Below are 22,619 nucleotides of genomic sequence, written 5' to 3'. Positions count from 1 at the left end.
TTTCGTCGCCGGATATTGTCTACCGTCTGAACATGAGTCCATTGACCAAACAAGTGTATAAAGATGTCTAAATTGACCTTACTTGTTAGTGCCCATGTTGAAAGAAAAACATGGGACAAAACCTTGTTATATATTTTTAAATAAAATTACCTCGTACTTGATTGTACAAATTGATGTCAGCCTTGTTACATATGCATTCATTACTTTCATTTATTTCATATGGTTTAGTCATTTAAAACGAGATTATATAATTCTGAATTTAACCATTAAGTTTACTTCTACATTCACCTACAGCTTGTGATGTACGTATATGCGCGTATTTACTGAACTAAGAATATCGAACGAAATGAACGCAGTAGTTATATAGCACTTCAAGGAGCTAACGCTTTAATATATTTCATAATTTTTAGAATAAAAGTTCTTATTCAATTAAGGAAAATATGGAAATTAAAGTCTGTAAATATTAAACTGTTATTTAAAAAAGATTCAATGATAAACAACTGAAAATATTTTGTACATAGAAAATTAATGTTAGGTAAATTATTACGTATCATTCACTTAAAAACGGAATACTGCAATCGAGGTCTAGACCAAGACTACCTAACGCACAAATGGCTTCGAGCAATATCTTTTGAATCCACAGGTACACGGTCAGTACACGAACTGTGAGTATCAGGGCAATAACTATTTGTCTAACTTAATTATGTTTTGGATCTGTACTTGTGCTCAAGATCGCCTTGGCGCAAACTCTAGGGTGCGCGAAGTATTTAGTAAGAACACCTGGCGTAATCGTATCGAAGGAAAAAGTGGTTGTCCAATTACCTCTTACCCAACCATAGTGATGGCCTGTAGCAGCGCTATCGATAGGTGGAAGATAATAAAAGCACCTTGGCATAGCTGCGCGGGCAACGGATAAGAAGGGCACGGATAAGAAGGATGAATGGTTCAGCACTTTGTATTCTGCTTACCCCGTTATAGCCAAAGCGCCCGCTTCATGGCCGGCCATCGCAAACGCATCCATCCATTCGATATCGAGAGCGATACCAAACAATCACTGCCGCCGGTGGTAAATTAAATTTCGTTTGAAAGTTGTCGGTGTTTTCTGTGGAGCTGCTGTTGATGTTGATGTTCTTACGCGATTAGTGCGGAAATGAGCGCCAGGTGGATAACAGCGATGAACTACAACTTTACTTATCATATTCCAAAATTTACTAAGTTTAGCTACTAGTATTTGTGGGAACGTGCGCTAGATGTAGAGCGTTCATTGAACCTCATGTTCGGGCCGTGCTTTAGCATTCAATACTTGTCACATTTGTCTCGCTTTAAATGTTGTGAAGTAGCCGGACAGCAAATTCCAGACCGGTAAGTTCTAAGTAGAAAGTTCCTCGTTGATGGCTTTCTTATTTTAGGTGAGGAATAGAAATGAATGGACATGATGTGTCATTATAGAAGCATAAACACCTAAGCATGTGTCTATTATAGCACTCTGTAATAGCAAGCTAGCAGTTGGTAGTGACTGTGTTCGAACCAGTGTTGTTGTTGTTTTGAGTCAAATGGCGGCACTTCCAGTAGTGCATTATAACTAGAACTGTTGAACAGAGACACCGTTAGTGCAGACAGAAGTTTAAAATAGAAAATTGTGCCATTTGTGAAATGGTAATAACACGGCTGCGAGGAATACCTTAAGTAACAAGTGTTTTCACGGCGACAACTGACAGGAAAATTCGTTAATAGCTATTAGTTTATTCTGACACCACATCTTCACGTATGTACATTCAGCCAGCAGTTTTGCATCGTTGTAAAATTCGAATTTATCCAAAAGTGATCATTTAGAAGATAGACTTTTAAATTCGAGTAAGTAATCTCGTGGTGATGATATACTACATGACAGGTTTGTGCGTTGAAAAATGTGCACCCTCTTATTATTTCGAGTTTCGTCATTCCTTTTTTTTTTTAATAAATATGATTTTGTAACAACTGGACAAACGTTTCCGCTCAGCGATTATTGATGTTAGATTAAACAGTACAGATGACAGAAAGGTTGAGATCATTTTAGTAAAAAAAATCTGCGAAAGCTGAAAATTATAACGGGCTTCGAAAAATGTATTTAATTTGCAAATTGTTCCGTCGTTCTGACGGCAAGCAGGAGCAAAGGCTGTCTTAAAGTTAGTTATAGCTGCCAAGTTTAGCAACGTAAAAAATGCGACATTAATGGAAGAAACGCTAAACGAGTATGTAGTGTTTAAAGCAGGCGAGTGCTGCTGTTAATTCAACGTTTATATGTACCAATGATATGCTAAGCATCGAACATTATACGAAAAGTTGACTGAGCTCTTTTCAAATTCATATAAGCTTCTCATGCACGTGAATCCCATTAGGTGCATTTGGTGGTGATCGCCTGATCCGTATAAATCTATATGGCCGTTGTTTTTATCCGGAAATAAATAAGTGAGTAGTGAATAATAGCCTGGGGGTGCCCTCGATCGTCTTCTGTGGGGTACCTAAAGTTATGGACTCAACAGGAGGAATGGGAAGCATGCCTGGCAATGCTGGGGTTCCGCCAGGACAACCTCCTCCGGCAGGACCTCCCGGTGGTGGCAGTGGAGCTGCCTTGGCTGCACCCACGTCCGCGGATGCCTGTTTATCGATCGTACACAGCCTTATGTGCCATCGACAGGGTGGAGAAAGTGAATCGTTCGCAAAAAGGTAAGAAAGCTTGCGATGGTATGTAAATTTATGGAACCGAATATTCTCCGAGAACACTTATAGGGTATAGTTAAGACCTGAGGATTAGAGAAACATATATGGTTTTTTAGCATGTACTATATAAAAAGCAGAGAAGGAGAACTTTTTGAAGATCCATCGGGAGATTCTATTGGAAATGACGCTGAATTTACACGTACTGAGTTTATAACAAAAAAAAAATCAGCGATTGTTTTATACTCACACGGTAAATAAACGGGCGAGTTTTATAATAGTTCTATTCACTCTTTGCTGCTCGCGACAGGGCTATTGAGTCACTTGTGAAAAAACTTAAGGAGAAACGAGATGAGCTTGACTCGCTGATCGCAGCAATAACTACAAATGGAGCACATCCCTCCAAGTGCGTTACGATACAACGAACCCTTGACGGAAGACTGCAGGTCGCAGGACGAAAAGGATTCCCTCATGCCGTGTACGCTCGAATATGGCGTTGGCCTGATCTACACAAAAATGAACTCAAACACCTGAAATGCTGTCAGTACGCTTTTGACCTAAAAGCTGACTGGGTGTGCGTTAATCCTTACCATTATGAAAGGGTAAGCATGCATCCACGATAATTAATTTTTTATATCACGTGTAATACGGGAAAATTAACTCGTGCATTATAAATAATGAGTTATGAAAATATAGCTGGACTGCTTTATCGTATCACCTGTCATCTGAATTGCTATCGTTAATAGTAGGATGCTGTTTTGTAAGCCTCCCTTATATAGTGTAAGCTCTTCATAAGCAATAGCATCGTACCACAGTTATCACGGTGTTTTCTTACAGCAGGTTTCAGCTGGTCTGGACCTCTCTTCGTTGTCACTACAAGCATCATCAGCAGGTCCATCAGAGTCGGCCGTTTTAGGACATGGCGGACATCATGACGAGGAACTGGTGAAGAACGAGTGGGACATGGGGGTGCCAGGCGGATACATGTCTGGGCAGAGTGGACGGCAACAGCAACCCCAACAAAATCCATTCTACGTTCAGGTTGGTTTACTAGCCATTACTATTGATAGTTGTTGGGCAAAAAGTTTCGCGTAAGTCGCTTTTGACCTAGAAATATTGTGAGTGATCTGGCAAATAATTTCAGATGTTTTGATCAATTATAAATTCGCCTATTGGCCTCTCAAGAATCCGTTATCCACGTTCGAATGTATGCTTTAAGGTTTGCGTGGAAAACAGTACTTATATTGTTTGACAATGCAAGCCACGATGATTCTTGATGAATTGTTTTATAAATGAGTTTTATAATAAGAACGTTGTTGGCGACTGTTGGATAATTCTTCAATGACTAAACTCCAATAATCGGGCTAACTAGATGGCAGCTTTAGGAAACACTAGAACTCTATACTCTAAGATAATTTTTAAGCGTAAATATGTCGATGTTATGTATTACAGTCTGGCCGTCCAGGTTCCTCAACATCTAGCCACAGTAGTTGGGGTACTTCGCAAGGCACACCTTCCAGCGGCAGTACATTACAGTATACAAGCGGAGATCAACTGGGTCAGGCAGCGTCTCAACAACAACAACATCAACCAACTCATTACTGGCATCAGCAGGTCGGTGTTGTTTGTCTCATTATGGCGGAAAAATCGATTGTTGAGAAGTTGTTAATTTAAGTACAGCTTTATGCCAAAGGCAGAAATCTTAATATTAGTTGTTGATCTGATTAGTTTTGACAATGGTTATTTTCAGACCGGTCAAACTACTCCGACCGTTCTCTTGAGTTCGCAACCCCCGCCTGAGTTCTGGTGCAGCATCGCGTACTTTGAGCTAGACCAACAGGTATGCAAGTAAGACGCTTCAAACCTTTATTTGAAAAACAATAGGCATACGAAATACTCTCAACACATGTGAACCGCGTCATTTGCTTGAATTGATACGGCTTGTTTTCTAGGTCGGCGAAACTTTCAAAACCCCATCATCATCTCGGCATGTTCTTGTCGACGGTTTTGTTGACCCTTCCGGAGGATCGAGGTTCTGTCTCGGGGCCCTGTCCAATGTTCATCGGTATGCAATGCATTAAAAAAAAAGAGTAATAGTAGCTTTCTTATGATATGGACATGCAGTGTTGAAACTCTTAGTCCTACTATCTCAATCCTTACTACATGCTATTTTTTCATCAAGCAACGAGCTATGCTTTATCAGGCAATTTATGTACATGGTTAATTGTACTTCAGAACTGAAGCATCCGAACGTGCTCGAATTCATATTGGCAAAGGAGTTCAACTTGATGTGAAAGGAGAGGGTGACGTCTTCTTGAGGTAATATACATTTCCCCTTGGAGTGCTGCTTGCCGAAATACGCGCTTCATAGAATATTTTAGAAAATCCTGTTGTAACCTGCATCGATATACATAGACGGATGATACCTGAAGGAGTGCAAAAAAAGTATTGGAAGTTTAGCTAAGTGGTAGGGCTTATATATAATTCAGCTTTAATTATTGTCATCAAAGCAGATAAATGGCGCTGTGTATGGAAGTACCACTGTTTTAAATTACCCCGTCATCTAATATATATATAATAGGTGTCTGTCAGAACATTCGGTGTTCGTACAAAGCTTTTTCCTCGATCGGGAGGCTGGACGCCAGCCGGGCGATGCCGTCCATAAAATTTATCCTGGAGCCTGCATTAAGGTAAGAAGCCTTTTTTATTTCAGTTTCTTTATAACAGTAAAGCTTCTTTTTTTTTAACTAAAATATTACGATTTCGTATGTATTATGGTATTATCCATAGAACTTCAGGACGACTACATTTTTGAAGTATTATATCAGAACTCTATATCATGTCATATAATGTGGTGCATAATATATCTGTATTTCTCGTTGTTATTTATATCGAAACAGTTGAACATGGGCTGACATGTCAGGCGTGAGTTGACTCACTGTTGTAAGAATTTCCAGTCAACACTTCATCATATGTCCTCTGTATTCTGTCGGAATCTTTGCAGGTATTTGATCTTGCGCAATGTCACACGCAGATGCGATGCAAGGCACAAAGCGCTCAGGCAGCGGCGGCAGCGCAAGCGGCCGCAGTTGTTGGCCATATAGGAGGAACTGGAGCGTCAGGTGCAGTTGGAACTGGCCTAACCCCAGCCATTTCACTGTCAGCTGCTGTTGGCGTCGGCGTTGATGACCTTCGACGTCTCTGCATCCTTCGACTGAGCTTTGTTAAAGGCTGGGGGCCCGACTATCCTCGTTCGTCAATCAAAGAAACACCTTGTTGGCTTGAGATACATCTTCATAGGGCATTACAGCTGCTTGACGAAGTCCTTCACAGTATTCCTCAGCAGCAGCCTCCGCCGCCACCACCAACCCAATCGTCCGTTGAATAAACGAAGTCATTAAACAAAAACGGGTTATAATACAACTAAGGGCAATAGTAGTATTATTATTAAACTGTGAAATATAATTAGTGAACAAGAGGACTAGACGACAGTAAAAAGCGCTAAAGTACAAATTCATTACTGTAACATGTAATGTCCTGTAACATCTGTAGGGCTTATTTTGTTAGGTTTTATTCAAGAAAGCTTCTAGAGAGTTTCATGCTGGTATATGCAAATGTATGCCCCAACTTTTGGGTTTATATCTTACTTTAATTGAGCTTCTAAGTGTAATAAATTGCAAATAGTTCATAATACTGCCCAGGTGAGCTGATCAACCGTTTTGAGCTTAAAGACCAGTCAACGCCATGCCTTTTACATACGTCAAAGTGCTTCTGTTTCAGCTTTTTCTACGGTTTTACATCAATATAAATATAATTACAGTATCTGCAAAGAAAACATTTAAATAATGGGAAAAGTGTTTCAAGAAGCTAAGTATTGTACTTTTGGTACTGTTGTGAATTCTACTTTTTAGAAAATGCTGGGATCTATGGGAGATATAGTGGGAACCGAAAATACATGCATGGTTGAGTCTCATGTTATGTTGATTATATCGGATCAAGTATATCGGAATCGGATCAAGTATTTAACATAATGACATCCTGCGAGCAGCAAAGGATGCTTTCAAAAGTGGTAGACTTGTTCATTTAATCTCCAGTACTACTCTGGTATGCATATCATAAAAATCAGACATCGATATAAAATATAATTATTGATAGGCTTTTGTCCAACTCAAGTATCGAAAATTAACTTATTTTACGATAAAATAACAATATATTCATTATGAAAAACAATCAGAATAGGATATATTTTCATCAATTCAAAAAACTGGTTGTGCTGTTAGCAGCAATGCCATTCTATGCTATTAAAATTATTTCGACACGTTTTTATTTTGATGATTGTTATCACCAGCCTTCTTATTTAAGAGTATGTTTAAATTATTTAAAATTTTCATATAACTATCAAATGTACTCTTGTGATGTTAAATATAAGAAGTGGAACAAATAGGGCAATTTTGTTCTCGATCCACTAAAAACATATAGTGAACATATAGATATACCCACACACATACTTGCATGCCTTACAAAATTAATTGTTAATTACTGTGTATAGGAAATGTATCAATAAACTGTAGAATTTCGGAACTGAAAATTTTAGCCTGTCCATTGTGACAATCAAGCTTAGATATATATGCTTATTACACAAGCTGTGTTGCTGATAGGAAAAACAGCCGTATTGACGGCACCAGTAGCAAAATACTGCTCAAATATGAACCCTCTAATGATCGTCTGCGACTCTGGACAAGGGCTGATTAACTGAAGTCGTCGCAATTTGCATAGTATATCTATTTTCATTTATAGAGGAAATAATGTGGTCGTATGATGTGCTGTTATACGTAATACTTCAACATTAATATATGTATACGGAAAACGGAAGGAAACTTAAGATTGTGCAGAGCATGCTATGGTTTCGCCATGTTCACCGTTTACGTGGTGTTATAGATACGTACGGAGAATATACTATGTATAATCTTGTATTTAGCTACTCTTTTTCACGTTTAGAATCTTACTTAACGATGTTCCAGTTTAGTGTCATTTATTATAATAAAATAAATAAATAAAGAATTAGTGCATTCTTTTCTAGATACTAATTCCTCTAGTACGGTATATATACAGTGTAGACTCTCGGAGTGAAAAAAAAACATCCAACATATTTTTTTCACAAATAGCAACAACAGCGGTCTATTTTACCACTTTGCGGTTGACATTTTCATATTTTTATTTTCGTAGCTTTACAGCCGTAGTTTTCGTAGTTTTTTTTTCTTAAGAAACAAAAGGACAAGAAGCACCTTATCATAGGCTCACCTCCGAAGTTTTCGATGAATGTTTCATTGCTCTCATTTCCTGAAATCGCTTTATTTCTACAGGCTCCTTGTTAAGTCCTTGATGTGTTTTTCTTATCCTTAAAATTCCATCGCCCCTCTATAAATCCAAATCGAAAATTCTTAGCCCCATCGAAATTCGTTCGGGCCATTAAATTCGCTAATGCTGGTATTTTTGTTGTTGCTATTCCTCCTCTAAATTGAACGTCATCGTTGTTTTACGCTCCTTTTTGTTATTTTCCTTGCCATGTTGCTTTTTGTCATCGTACGTTGTTCATTACGCCTCCATACGTTTACTGCAGTTGTTTAGTTTATCTTTTTTAATGTATTATTTATTATCTGATCAACATCATCATCGTCGTCGTCATAATTATCATAAACATCATCGTTTGAATCCGCCACAATTGAACGTTTGAAAATTCCTTCTCACCCTCCACGAGACTCGACTCCCTCTGGTCATATTTATATTTGAACAAAATACCCACACTGGAATTAATTTGCAACTTGCTCCGATCGGTAAAGGCTCACTAACTCAATCAAAAAACGGAAGCCTGTTTGTATGCAAGTTGATTTAGTGCATTTTTAAGTGTGGCCACATTGTGTTAAATCTGCACCTTATTTTCGCTCGATGCTCGTCATTTGCGTCTTTGGGAACGAACGGGTTAAGAGCTGACGGGTCGCCCCGCCACCGAGGGTAGGGAAGTATATAGGTTACCTGTGGCTGTTTATAACTCTACTCTTCCTTCTGTTTCTGTTGCTGCTGCTGCTGTTGTTTTCAAAAATGACAACGTCAACAACACTAACGACATTCGATTTCGAGGAGGATGCCACGACGGACAATGCTGGGGTAATAATGCTTTTGTTACTATCATGGGAAACCATGATCGTGCGCGACGTTGTATGGTGTTCTCTTTTTGTTGGCCAACGCCAACTTGCCAACTTTTGTGGTTCAGTTGCTGTGTTGATCGTTTCGATGATTATCATCATCACCGTTACTTTTATAACCGCCTGGTTCATAGTTGTGCTTTGTTTTTTAATGATAATAGCAATAATAATAAGAATATATGTCGTCTTGTTCTTGTTAGAAGCATCATTAGTATTCTTATTATTATTATCATATTTTTCTCTTTTTGTCTCTCTCTCTTTCTCTCTCTTCATTTCGTTATTTACAGCAGTCGACGGTTGCGTGATCTTCATCTACTTCGCCCTCGCTTTCGCATGGGGCACCATCAGCGTCGTCTAGATCGGAAAATTTATTCCTGCTAGTCACCACCTGGAAAAAATGCCAAGGCAGGGGAGTAAATTAAAGTTTTTTTAAAGAGGTAGAGATTTGTTATCTTTCTCCATTTTGTTTGTAGCTAGCTTATAAGAGCTGTTGCATTAGCACATGCTAATTAAAACATTTTTGAAGACCTACAAAGATTGACCAACACGCTTATCTCGTTCCGGAACTATATATATATATATGTAAGAGCACGCCGTTTGGGAAACTTACGATGGTTTCATTTTCGTTTGGCTGCTGTGGGGCTGCCACTCTTCTATCGGCACGAGCCTTCCGGTCGCGTTCTCGCTTTTCTTTTTCTTCGCGAGATTCATCACGCCACGATCTCTCTTGTCTGGGTTGCTGATAGGAACGTGGAGTGGGCTCGTTGTTATTCTCGTGGTTTACGTACTGAACTTGTGCAAGTCTCTCTTTTTCGCGTTCTTCCTCTTCTTTGGCAGCCTCCTTTGCTTGGGCAGCGAGTTTTGCCTCGATCTCTCGCTCTCGGGCGGCCGTATCGACCGGCTTGGCAGCTCCAAAGATGTCGGCATTCTTGGGCTTATCAATCTTTGGTCGAGGCGGTTCGGGAGCCGGCTCGTCTGCTTTAATCGGAATCACCTAGACGTGGCATTTGTAGTCGACAGAATGAATCTAATGGTTATGTTTAAATGTTTGTATGAAAGTAAAATATAACATAAATATCATTAATGAGAAAACAGGGATACAAAAAGACACTTCAGTTCAAAGCAATTTTACATTCGATTGAACTATAATCAATACGCTTTCTTAATAAGTGTAAGGTCCTTGTAATTTTGTCCGAGGTCATCACAAATTTTTGTCGCTAATTAGTTCATTGCGTGAACTTATATAATAATAAAAACTGCCCTACGTTTTCAAACAGCACTATATTATGATGGAGTTGAAAAGACACTCAGTTAACAAGTGCTTATCGCATACCTTAATGGGCTCGACGGGCTTCGTTCTCGGAGCTAAATTCAACTTCGGTCTTTCAAGTGGTCCTCCCGAATCATCTCCACGGTAGTCCCTCGAGTCTCGTGGCGGTTCGTAGCGACCGCCGAATCCACCACGATCACGATTGTCCCGTTGTTCAAAACCACCTCGGCCTTCGCTCGACCTCCAGTCGCGACTCATCTCACGATCCCTGTCACCAAAGCCCCCGCGATCCCTGTCGCCATAACGGTCACCATACCGATCACCAGCCCTCGAGTAGCCTCTGCTGTCTTCATAACCGCGACTCATCGGGGGATCTTCTCTGCGGGAGGCTCGCCAATCGGTGCCCAGGTCCCTTTCGGGTCTATCATTACGATCGCTTCGAAGGCCAAAGCCTGTCCGGTCTCTGATGCCAAACGGACCTTTGTAATCTTCGTACTCGCTTGCCAAGCCAATTTTAATTGGCCTGTTTCTCAACTGATCCCCATCGAAGCCGAGCGCTTCAACGAGCGAACGACGGTCCTCGAACTCGGCGTAGCCATAACCCCTTGGTCGTTTGGCGCTGTCGGTGACGAGACGAATCGATGATATCTTTAACAGAAACAGGAAAATTAAAGGAAACGTAAGGTTCTGGGAAATAAAAAGATCTCAGCTAAATGAATGTATGAAGTCCAATGATTGTAAAGTCTTATTATCGAAATCAGTGGAAAACTTTCTGATGAAATACGAGGTGGGTTCGGTTACCTTTAGTTCATGAAAAAAATTTGCAATTTCCTCTTCGCCGATATCAAATGGAAGGTTTCCGAGGTAAGCAGTATATGGTGGCTCCGTTGGGACCTTTGAGTCGTCAACCCGACCTCCTCGGGAAGACATCGGAGCTGTGGGAAGAACCATCTCGTGGATCGTTTGTGCTAATGAGATAAACACAAGGTTAGCGGTATAAAAACCTTAAGTCGTTTGCTAAATCATTATGAGGGACTTCTGTATAAAATTAAGTTCATCAAATGCGCCCCAAATGCTCCCACATTGCAAACTTATTTCGCTTGAAATGATCAGAAAAATCGATCAAGACAAAATTAGACTTTATAGAACCGATAGAGTGGATCAATGCTTACTGTAATTGTTTTCGTCGGACCAGTCAATTTTCTTTTGGACTAGCGTATACCCAGCTTGCACCGGCTTTCCACCTTCCGAAAGAAAATCGGTCAGCTCCATTGTACGCCCCTTCATTTTCTTTTTACCTGGAGGGATAATGTAGGTAAAAAAGAACCTTTAATAGAGATTTGAAACATACTGAAAACGTTTCTTAACAACTCACCAAGTATTCTGCCTTTAGCTTTACTGAATGCTTCAAACTATCGTCTTTTTCAGAAATGGAAGTTTCAATACATGCATAATTCGTTCACAACTGTGTATGAAGAAAATAATAATGGCCAACCAATAGCGGAACATAATTTCTTTCCTAGCATTTCATCTTTCGGGTGCAACTGGAGAGTAAATACGATTCCAATAAAGGAACCCCAATTCGGTCGAGTTTTAAATCACAATTATTGGAACATGTTGTCGTTATGCAGAATACGTGTATGTGCATTTCGCATGCAAAAATTATGTTTTGAAATTATAGACAAGCAATTTTCGATCCGAGGAACGATGCTTAAAAAGCATCGTTAGCACTACAATCGTATTAGAAGTTTCACGCATCATTCAGCCCAGCTTAAGATGTATTGCCGCCTCCCTCCTTTCTTTAAGTGCGATCAGCCCCGAATACTGTGAGACAACGACGATCACTACCGGAAATTCAGTGACTTTATGAATTTAGTCCCAACTCAAACAATCGTAGATTAACTAGTAAAAACCAAAAACAAGTCAAAGCAAAAAACAAGTGTGACAAAATTATTCTCCGCATTTCGCAAGGTGTTACGCCTAGTATGCAACTATACTTAGGTCATTTGAAATTATTGTATCGGTGTTTGGCTAATGGAGACTAAGCAGGATTTTTCTTGCCTGCTTTTTTTATAATTAGCTATACGTAACCGTATACAGGCGCAATTTTGAAGATTAAGTGTGGTTTGTTAGATCCGAATTAAAATCTTAACGTTTCAAAAGAAAGAACACCCTGGTGGTGATTCCTAAACTATGTACAGTAAACTCTTAGTGGTAACCAATATGATATAAAGAGCAAATTGTCACAAATGTTTATGCAAACTCTACAGCTGTACACAAATATATACTTCCTTTTTCTCTTTACCTCTTCGAACATTTATGGATATTCGGCCTATAACAGATATTTCTAGGCACATACTTTTCTAATTAGTACACAAGTATGACATTGTTAATTTTAATACATTAGCAATGTCTACCATTATTTTACCTTTATAGTTAAAATGAATAATACCACCGAAATACTGACCGAAGCGCTCGGGTAGACTCGCTCTTATTTTTTCGTTAATTCCAACGATATTATTAACACAGTGCATTGTAACTATACCGTAATGATGTAATTCTTATTTGCTTCCATAATGTATCCGACAGAATAACCAGTCTTTTTCTACCAGGCGTCTGCCGGTTGCCTTTATTTTCTGAAACCACCACAGCTGCATGGTCACCCCCACCAATCCCCCTCATGGAAGCAACAGCGAGCAACAATGACAAAGACGGTTGTAGCGCCCCACGAGCACATACAGCGACCTTGATGTGTTCTTGGTGATGGTTGCCTTGCGCTTTTATCGTTTAATTGACGGCTGATAGACAAAGGAAAAGGATCAGCTTAATCCATAGCTGTCAACAACAACGGCACAATGGACTGTGGCACACGCCGCTAAGATCACATTTTCATTATCGAGCCTCGAACGCTGAACTGTTAAAGATTATGACCCCAAAGGCCGCGGCTCCTGCAGCTACAGCTACTGTCTTTATTTAAGGTACCCTCATAAGGTACACGCAGATCGACATGGTGATCCGTGTACGTGAATACAGATCATGCACGGCAGCAACAGCATACAATTCGAGTGCTGATAGAAGCTTATTCAGAAAATATACGTACATGCGCAGCGACATTGGAGTCCGTAAGAAGTCGAGTTGTTTTACAATATGGTATTTATAGACGATCCAACATATAAGGCTGGCTAATCTTCTTGTTTATGTTGCCTTAGCGCGGTGAGTAATTGTTCTAGTCCTTCGATTTGCTTAACCCAAATAACGCCTATGAGTTGATAGCGATCAGGTGTAATATCAATGCTTACAGCTTTAACGCGTATACTGTCGCAAAGACTCAGAATTGGCTATTCATTAGGCGCGCCCCTTGATATTAAATTACGTAAAATTAGCTCATGGGTGATTACGCTTAATAATCAAGTAATAGAACAGGGTTGCCAGAAACTATATCAACAGGGAACATATGAACCTGGTTAATAACATATGTTCATGAATTCTAAATAGATACAGTTATATATTTATAATTATTTCAGAATGCGGCCGTAGGTGTCAGTCTATTATCTTTCACCATCATGACCTTAAAGACGTTTTCAAAACAACCCCTCCTCGCATAAGACTATCTGCAATGTTATTTGTGAATGACGTAATGGAGTGTAGCACAATTGGCATCAAACGTTGAAAAGAAAACGGGTCAAACGAACGCTAATGTTTCGATAGAATCTCTTGCTAGTGAGCAACCTGTTTTTGAACTGATAGCAAACATCAGAATTACATACAAATACGAAATAAGCTACTATGGTTTATTAACATCTCGAAAATGTTAAATTCAAAATCTAGTGGTCAATTTTGCAAGTTTTATAAATACTTGCAAGGAGTGAGCAGGAGTGAGCATTAGGCACACACACAGACACTCATATATATATATATATATATGTATATATATTTTTTAAAAACATTTGTCGCCAATTTTGACGTTGGAAAGCCTCATGAGATTTTCTCGGTATATTATTGAAAAACCTCAACACGCGCTCAGGCCTCATTCACAGGCCGAAATTGACACTGGTCACTTGCCCAAAATAACGAGTTGCCGGCTAAGTCACCATATGTCTCTGTGAGAAGACCAGAACAAATAAAAACGGACAGACGCAAAAGAGCTTATTTCTTGTAAACAGCTCCTTCTGTCCACTGGCCAAGCAACAAAAAGTGGAAATTCGGCCGCGTTACATTAAATCGACATCGCCATGTACAGTAGGAAAGGGATATATAGCAAGCCACACATACACACATTGTGTTCGTTATTGCTGCTTCCTATCCAGCACATGACTGTGCAAATAGCAAAGCAAAAAAGCCATCCGTCATGGAGGAACAGCGTTAGGAAGACTCCATTTCTCAGGTAAATCAATCATTCTGCCTACCATGTACCTAGATAGAGAGCGTACAGGCAGATAAAGAGAAATAGGCAACGCATACCAGCCTTAACAAGTTTTGCCTTTTCTGAAGCACCGCCCCTTTATATGCCCTCTAGGCTATTTGGTAAAACACGGCCGATAGAACGAAAATATGTCTTCCTTAACGGAACAGCCCAACATCTTCGAAAAGAGGAAAATCGAATGCCATTAAGAAAACGCGGGCGACTCGTCAGCCAACAATGGGCAGGTGACTTTGCACCACCTATAGAATAGGGCAAGTGTATCAGTGTCGCGCCCGTGACTCGAAATTGTTTCGCACACTGTAGCCAAAACAGCACAGCAATCAGATCGAACGCAATGACGGAGTTTCTGACACAAACTCGTCAGCCGATGCATAACTAAGCTCGTACGGTTGACAGTCAAGTCTGACCCGCCAGAACGGGGGGCCGGTGTGCCAAGCAAACCGCCATAGCTGCAACGTATGTCGTGCCCCGTGGCGGGTCGTTTGCCGATTGAGACTGCGTGTGAGTGTGTGTCGGCTTGCCGTCTTCGAAATTTCGGCACAACGCAAGGGAAGCATGTCATACATCTCCGGCGTCAACTTCAGCTATGTCGTAAACTTGAACTGAACAGCATTTAATAGCACACATTATTATATTAGTACTCACTCATTTTGTCGCGATTTCTTCGCAATTTCACAGAAATCGAAAGAATGGAACAGCACCGCTTTGATTGCAGCCCCGTGGACCACGTTAACGCATCCAACACCGACCTCTTCCGCGTTCGATTTTCCTAATCACGAAATGTATCATTCTCAGTTGCAGGTTTCTAGCGATGCAAGGGTCGCCGTAGACAAGGATTGATTGTCACAAATAATACAATAAACAGGACACTATTTGCTGCCGAAACGAAATAAAGCAAAGTGATGCTTCGTCCAACTACACTAGCAAAACAGTTGGCGCCATAATTTAAATACACAAATGGCGCGACCATCGGAGAGAGGGCGTACCCATCCGAGTGTCAGAAAAGATGAAAGAGAGGAGTCACCGGAAACTATATTCCCCAAAAGTATTTCCCAAGAGAGATGAGCACATTATGACTGTTTGGCTTTCGTTGATGTTGATTGTGTGGAATTGCTACGAGGTTACAAAAGAGTAGGACTCCGACCTATGAGTTAAGTCTTCTTCGGTGGGTCTTCAGTCTAAGCTCAGATATGCATTCAAACACAAATTCATCCTTATTTGACGACAGGTACTTGATCGACGTAATTCAATTTTACGATCAATCCTCTAATGAGTCACTGATGGCAAGACTGAATTAACGACTAAGGCATTTTTGCATTTTGATCTACAAGCATTAAAGTATTATCTTTCACTGCTCCAGGTCACTATATATGTATATACATATATGCCATTTAAAAGTATCAACTAAATAGATTTATTGATATTGTCCAAATGCTAAAAAATATATATTACAGGACACGGTTTTTCTTTTAAATAATACGTACCTGTATTTAGGGATAATCTGTCTCTACATAAAGCCTACCTATTATATAGGTAGCAAAATCTTTAAAACTTTATCTTGTTGTTATTAGAAGCGGCAATAAAATAACCAATGAAAATTGCCACTCGAGTGTTTTTCTTTTTTTTATATTTAACGGGATCGCGGCCACAGTATATGATTTATTTAGCATGTGGATTAGGTATTGAAGAGAACATACAATTTTTAACAGTTTCTATCTATAAGAATAATAACAATTCCATAGAAAGTGTACTTTTATATTTGTTCGAATATTTACTCTTTTCAAACGAAATGTTACTTCGCTCCTTGACAAAATTTAAAGACTCATGTTTTAATATATTTTAGCCTTTAAGAAACATGAACTTAAACTAATTGGTTCGAAGCAATTAGGCTAAATATAATAAAATGGTTCTAATCTAGCTTAACCTAGCTGAAGTTAAAGGTCAATTACGATGATTTTGTTTACTGTTCTGTCGTAAAGAAACTTGCTCTTTTTCAAGCCGTAATATTATCTCAAAAATCGTCTTATTATCATCGAAATTACTGTTGTTTTTTATATTCCATTGTTACGGTATTCAATTTGTAGTGCATGTAGTCTGAGGTAATAATAATATGGACATGTCCTATGCCCTCTTGCAGTATAAACTTACTCATTCCGATCCTTAGGCCAAATATATTAATATATTAGTAGTAGCACTATCATAGGGTAAAGAGATCGCCACTGCTAAAAGTTGAAAACGAAGTTTTTTAGAGGTGTGATATTAACCCGTCGATCTATCAACTAAAATAGCTCTCATTTAATGCCGCATGTTGCCTTAGGCCCCATCTATTGATTTTTGTAATATCAAGGAACCAAACAAATAACGCAAACTTCAGACTGCGCCTCTACTGGTGATGGAAATCGGTTTTATATTGAAAAAACTCAGTCGACATAGCCCGAAAATTTTCGACCTAGGGGCATTCAAGTGCCAATGTAGTGCGATGACGTCAGATATGTTCAGACGCGGCTTTAGCAAACTCTGCTCGAAGAACTTTATTCGTTTCAGCGGGTGAAGTAATGAAAAAAAAAATATGAAGTAATCTGATTAGATGCAAAACTGGCCTCTGGATTATTCCACTAAAGCTAAAACTTGGTTTGTATCGAGATTGCTTCGAGAGTACATGGTTAGTCTGATTAGATACAACGAAGTCAGTGTTCTTCCGACTATTCCTTAGCGTTCTTATATCGTGCATTAAAAACGTTCACATCAAAAGATACCTCTGTAGTATCAATGTCGAGTTGGTAGAAGCAAGAAATACGTCAGATCTCGCCAGGAGAGTTGTCTTAGTCAGCAGCAAAAAGTCCTGATGATGATAAGGTTTATCACGTACGAAACTGACCTTAATAGGGGGCTGACAAAACTCCTTTGGTTGATTCTTGGCAATCTGGTTCTGCACGTGCAATTGTTCAGGCCATTCTAACTGTATTCGCTCCTTTTTAAAAGTGAGAATAGAGCATATTGACCATTCTGAAGCCAGCAGATCGCTGCGCTGGAATATCTGCTGCTCACAACCTCGTTTTCGTTTTTTTTTTTTACTATATGCTCTATTATTCATTATGCACATTATCACCGAGATTTTGTTTATCGTGCATAGTTGGGATAGCTTTTGCTATCAAAACGCGCCTGACTTATCATTCAAGTTGAATAAGCTGACGATGTTTTTACAGTAACTCTGTCGTTTACCACGCTGGGCTACTGTTTACAATAAATGGCTATACGTTTTTGCCTGTCGCATGTAGGAAAAACTACTGGCAGGTAGCAAGATTAGATACGAATTATTTCTGGAGATCACACTAGGCAAAGAACTAATAATAATTGCATGTTAAAATGTGATAGTCTTAAGAATTATCTGTTGTCTCAAATGGACGATGCAAGTTTTTCAAGAGAGAAGCATGATTCTCTACACGATTTCGACGAATCGTAGTCGTCACTTGATACAGTTTCACTCAGTTGCCCGAAACGTCTGTGTGGTTAGACTTCGAAAGGCAAATTGTTCAGGCACTGAGGTAGTGTTTAGTCCTCAGCAGGCCTCAATGTAGCTTGCGGGTCGTCGTAATCCTTTCATTTTGTTGCAGTATTTTTCTCGAGCTCTTGAACTAAGTACAACTAGTTATACTTCGCGACCCGTTTCATGTAATCAACAATCATATTCTCAATAAAAATGTCGACATAGCCCAAACATCTTCGACCTGTTCAAGGTTTACCCACGCTGGTTATTTCACATATTCAAACTAACCAGTGGTTTACGAGATGTCGATAAACCGTGACAATTGACGCCTAGGGGCATTCAAGTGCCCATGTAGTGCGATGACGTCAGATATGTCCTACTCAAAAATAATACGAAACCAACTTATACACTATTTACTGTTTAGATTGAGTATTGCCTCTGCGTACTGTCTCACAGCGTCGAATGGATTTGATATACGCAATGACGAAAATCGAGTCACAAAAAGACAGATTTTTTACGTAGCGCTAACGATGTTTTAGGCGCCATCTATGACTAACGCGAAGAAAACTTTTTAAATTCCCTGTGTAGATCAAATAGAATCCTATTTATCTTTACTGATAGTAGAATTCCGTAATTCCATAATAGATATTGTGGGTACCATATGACTAAGCGTACCTTATATTTTTAATAATAACGTTGTATGCAACAACGCAACAATATATGTTCTCAGAAAGATGTTGAAGACGTCTTGATTTGATATACCTTTTTCAAAGCATAGGCTGCATTAACACATATGGCTGGCCACACTGTGTAACACTGGAAATTTAACCAACGCAGTTTTAGGCGCTAAGGAAATTTGAAACAGAATTATATAACGAAGCACAAAATCTGCTATTGAAAAATAATAGGTTCGTTTCATACACTGCACAAGGATGTTCGACCCTGTAAGTACCTCTGTTTCAATGTAGAGGTTTATAGCCCTTCTGATTTGGGAGTCTAGTTCATTTATCGGCCATATATGTTTAACTTCCTCTTTCTCGTTCCATAGGGCCTCGTGTATTAACGATCCTGACATAAATTAGAATCAGCTGAAGTAGCTCAAAAGAAACACTGTAGATGGTAATTTTTATTATAGGGACCGTTCCCCTTGAGTATTTGTACCCCAGCAGGTTTAGCAGAAAAACACGCCCATTTCTTACTATGCACTTATTTTACTAAACATGTGGTCTTTTTAAATATACTCTTGAACTGCAACTACTCAGGTTATATCCGTAGCGGTCGCTAGTAAATAGTGCGTGGATAAAGCGAGGTCTGCCTTCGGCGCCGAATGTATTGGAAGGAATTGAATTTATTGACTGCAGTCAGTGCAAAAGTTCTGTCAAGGTCCCCATATTTGAACAAAGACACAGGCAAAGCAATTTCGTTTAGGGCCGTAACTATCGGAAGCTGCCAAAGAGTGGGGGTGTTCCACAGAGCAGTCAGCCGGTGAGGTGTCTTCAAATCTTCTAAGAGTAGCTGCTTTTTTAGTTATTGTGCTTTTCGGTGAAAACGTCTTCTAAACGACAAAAGCAAGGCGCGGGGGTCCCGTTAGCACGGCAGTAAGCCTTGACAATAAAATCATTTCCGGTTTGTCCATTAGTACCGCTATCTGAAAAAACTATCTAACCGTTTCGGAGTGAAGAAAGACGAGTTGACGCAGGCCTGTGCCCTGTAATCCATCGTGGCCATAGCTAGAGCTACTAGTAGAAATATCCCGATACTGAGATTGGCCAGAGACCAGACCCCAAGGTCCACTTAGGACACAAAATCGGATCGGAATTTGACGTCCACCATTCAGTCCTCTGGGGAAGGTGAGATGTTTTGAGTAGACAAATTAAAGGTTGGTTAATACGAGATGACTACAGTCTACAGTTTTTTTTATAATAGAAATCAAATCATCAGACGAACAGCCGCTCGATCCGCTTTTTCGTATTGCGTAACCGCACACTCGAAGACGTAGGCAGCCGGGCCGTTTCGACAGTGCACAGATGGCTATTTGAAATAACTGCGTTGTGATTATAAGGAAAAAAAGTACGAGGACATTCTATTTAGGTCGTTCACTAATGTTAGCCGAATGTTATCGTTATAACGTTTATTTGGGAGTAAGCCTCATAATTTCGTGAAGAAAATTGAATATTAACTAACCTCTGACAGGTGGTCGACCACAAATTTTCTTTCAACAGTAATAATAACATTGGTCTATTACACTTGTAATACTGGTATGTATAAGCGCATTAAGAACAGGGACTTTATGGGCTTGGCGTTTTTTACAGCGTACCATTTTTTATATCAGAAGATAATCGCTATAATCAATCAACAATACAGTGAATGCTGAAACTTCTGACTTTTATGTTTCATCCCGCCAAGTCGTGTAACACTTTCAAAAACTACGTTTTTCGATTGGCCGATGCTCCGTGTAGTGCTATGAATGCAAGAACGACAGGTTTGGCCTTCTAGTCTATTCACCATTACCTCTACTTTCTACGTTGTTCCGCACAGTGATCTGAATTCAAGTTCTAAGTTCACGATATGTGCGTTTGTGCAAGTTCATACAGCTAATCCGGCCGTAGAAGCCTTATCTATCGGGGAAGCGGACGTTAACACGATGCTACGAATGATTACCCACTTATCGGCTATGCTATTTTAAAGAAGACCAGTAAGACCATCTACATTGGAGATAGGTATTGCTCGACACGTTCGATCCATAATGGCGTTGAACTAAAGTAAAAGATGCTTTTATATATGAAATTATAGATCGCTCGACGGCTAAATGATATACATGTCCTATTTTTGCACAAAAATATAATATTGTAGTACGGTAATACGTTATAAATATAATCATATCGACGTCCCAATCGCCGCTAGGCCAACTTTGTCATTCGACAAGGCAGAATGTGACGCTAGCACAATTTGATGCATCGTCTATCTGCGCACAGCAGCTTCTTTTGTTCAGGTTTCTTTGGGGTATCTACACGTATGGGTTTGGATCGATTGTCTTTAAAATAGATTTTCGTTTCTATTCCCCCGCAGCCCTTCTCGTTTTACTTCCGGAGCTTGACCGATTTTTTTCACGATTTTTTCTTTTACCAAAATCGCAAAAATTTAAGGAATCGGGTATTTGGCTGGTAAGAACATAGTCGGTCAGGTTAAATATGATTATTACTTAAGTTTATCATCAGAAAATTGTTTTAGAAGGATATAATAGTGGGTACTCGAACGCCTAAGCGCGTGTATGGGACTAACTTGTGCCAATGTAACAGGTAAATAGATGTTACATAGTCTAGTTCAACGTATCTATACGGCTATTGTCCTCACTGGTGGTCGTACCTCGTACGTATTGTTATGCGTATGATGAATCTAGTAGCTTCACAATAAGAACAAGTGTATTTGACTCTTTTTTTGATGATTTGTTTCGCCGTAAACTGATTCCATTGGCAGTGTAAGGAATCAAAAAAGGGATGTTTTATTGCGCGCATACTTTCTTTTTGTTATAACTTTGGCGAAATCGGAACATGCTGTAAATTGCTCTAACCTATAGCAAAATGTGTATTTAGCGTTGCGGCGGACGGAACGTGACCGCAAACCGCTGTGGCTTCATAACTGTGTCTTGATAAGGATAAAAATCTTTGTAGTTTCTACTGAGCTAAAGAAACTACCTGAGACGAGTTCGACAAATGCCGTGAGATACTTTGTTTATATAGCGTAAAAACATACGTGGAAAAATCTATCGTTGGGCGCTCGTATCAAATCAATGGATCAATTGAAATGTAATAAAAACTCGAACGTGTGCCAAAAAAGAGGCATATTTTACACTTAGAAGGTATATATATATATATATATATATATATATATATAGTCGTATCCTTTCAAATCGGTGTTCATGTTATTCCGGTGCAAATTAGTTTAATGAGAACCCAAAGATCAATTCGTTGTTACTTTTCTATTTCTAAGCATGATCTAAGACGACCGGATAATTACGTGATGGAAGATAGAAGTTCGATTAGTTACCCATTAGCTTAAATATCCGAAACATACTGTTATAGCCAACGTGATATACTGAACGTATTACTGCCGAGTTGCAGAGCGCTATGCCGCAACGTCCGTTATTATCCATCTTGAAGTAATACAGCGTTCGAGTTGTTTGTTACTGGAAAAAGTCCGGCTCGGATGTTGGCGCATTATGAATATCAAAACCTTTGGTGTTTCGTCATGGATTCTTTTGTAAGCTTTTTTGAATGCTGGAGTAAATTGAGATGTGGGCAACTTCATCAGCGAGGACAGGGTTATTCCTGTACAGTGGTAGTGGCAGCAGCGGCAGCCGCCTATGCACTCGATGCCTCGAGTCGTGCTTGAAAAAAGGCAAAGATACGCTTGTAGCAGTTCCGGCGGCAGCAGCGTTAGCGGTGGCGGTAGATCGGTTAGCTGTTTGGTTTGGCGGGGTAGATGTCTCAAACAGTCGTTACCGCCGACCGCGCGCTCCCCCACAGAAACGACCTGGCG

General features: G+C 39.7%; 2 protein-coding genes and 1 long non-coding RNA gene across 6 annotated transcripts; 1 reads left to right on the top strand and 2 right to left on the bottom strand.

Annotated features, from left to right (window-relative positions):
* The first annotated feature begins 996 nt into the window (after positions 1–996).
* On the top strand, positions 997–7,758 carry LOC111247107 (SMAD family member 4-like). Of its 4 annotated transcripts, none has more exons than XM_022797677.2 (10): positions 997–1,362; positions 2,523–2,706; positions 3,008–3,299; positions 3,535–3,738; positions 4,150–4,311; positions 4,448–4,537; positions 4,650–4,762; positions 4,933–5,016; positions 5,279–5,387; positions 5,702–7,758. In XM_022797677.2, exons 2-10 carry the CDS (start codon positions 2,528–2,530, stop codon positions 6,083–6,085), a joined length of 1,617 nt encoding a protein of 538 aa, XP_022653412.1. In that variant the 5' UTR covers positions 997–1,362; positions 2,523–2,527; the 3' UTR covers positions 6,086–7,758. The 4 variants fall into 4 exon arrangements, with proteins under 4 accessions (XP_022653412.1, XP_022653409.1, XP_022653410.1 ...); XM_022797674.2 differs by having other exon boundaries at positions 2,379–2,706; XM_022797675.2 differs by having other exon boundaries at positions 1,001–1,362; positions 2,508–2,706.
* Positions 7,759–7,844: 86 nt separating this feature from the next.
* LOC111247109 (eukaryotic translation initiation factor 4B-like) lies at positions 7,845–15,394 on the bottom strand. The gene is made up of 6 exons (XM_022797678.2): positions 15,239–15,394; positions 11,343–11,468; positions 10,972–11,138; positions 10,234–10,818; positions 9,511–9,894; positions 7,845–9,288 (listed from the first exon to the last, which is right to left on the bottom strand). Exons 1-6 carry the CDS (start codon positions 15,240–15,242, stop codon positions 9,178–9,180), a joined length of 1,377 nt encoding a protein of 458 aa, XP_022653413.1. The 5' UTR covers positions 15,243–15,394; the 3' UTR covers positions 7,845–9,177.
* Positions 11,902–14,168, bottom strand: LOC147756642 (uncharacterized). The gene is made up of 2 exons (XR_015323420.1): positions 13,271–14,168; positions 11,902–12,968 (listed from the first exon to the last, which is right to left on the bottom strand). It is a non-coding gene; the product is annotated as an uncharacterized LOC147756642 (long non-coding RNA).
* Positions 15,395–22,619: the final 7,225 nt, after the last annotated feature.

This window comes from Varroa destructor, unplaced genomic scaffold (assembly GCF_002443255.2).
Source record: "Varroa destructor unplaced genomic scaffold, Vdes_3.0 BEIS01000003.1, whole genome shotgun sequence".
NCBI classification, from domain to species: domain Eukaryota; kingdom Metazoa; phylum Arthropoda; class Arachnida; order Mesostigmata; family Varroidae; genus Varroa; species Varroa destructor.
This window is presented reverse-complemented; position numbering and strand designations above follow the sequence as displayed.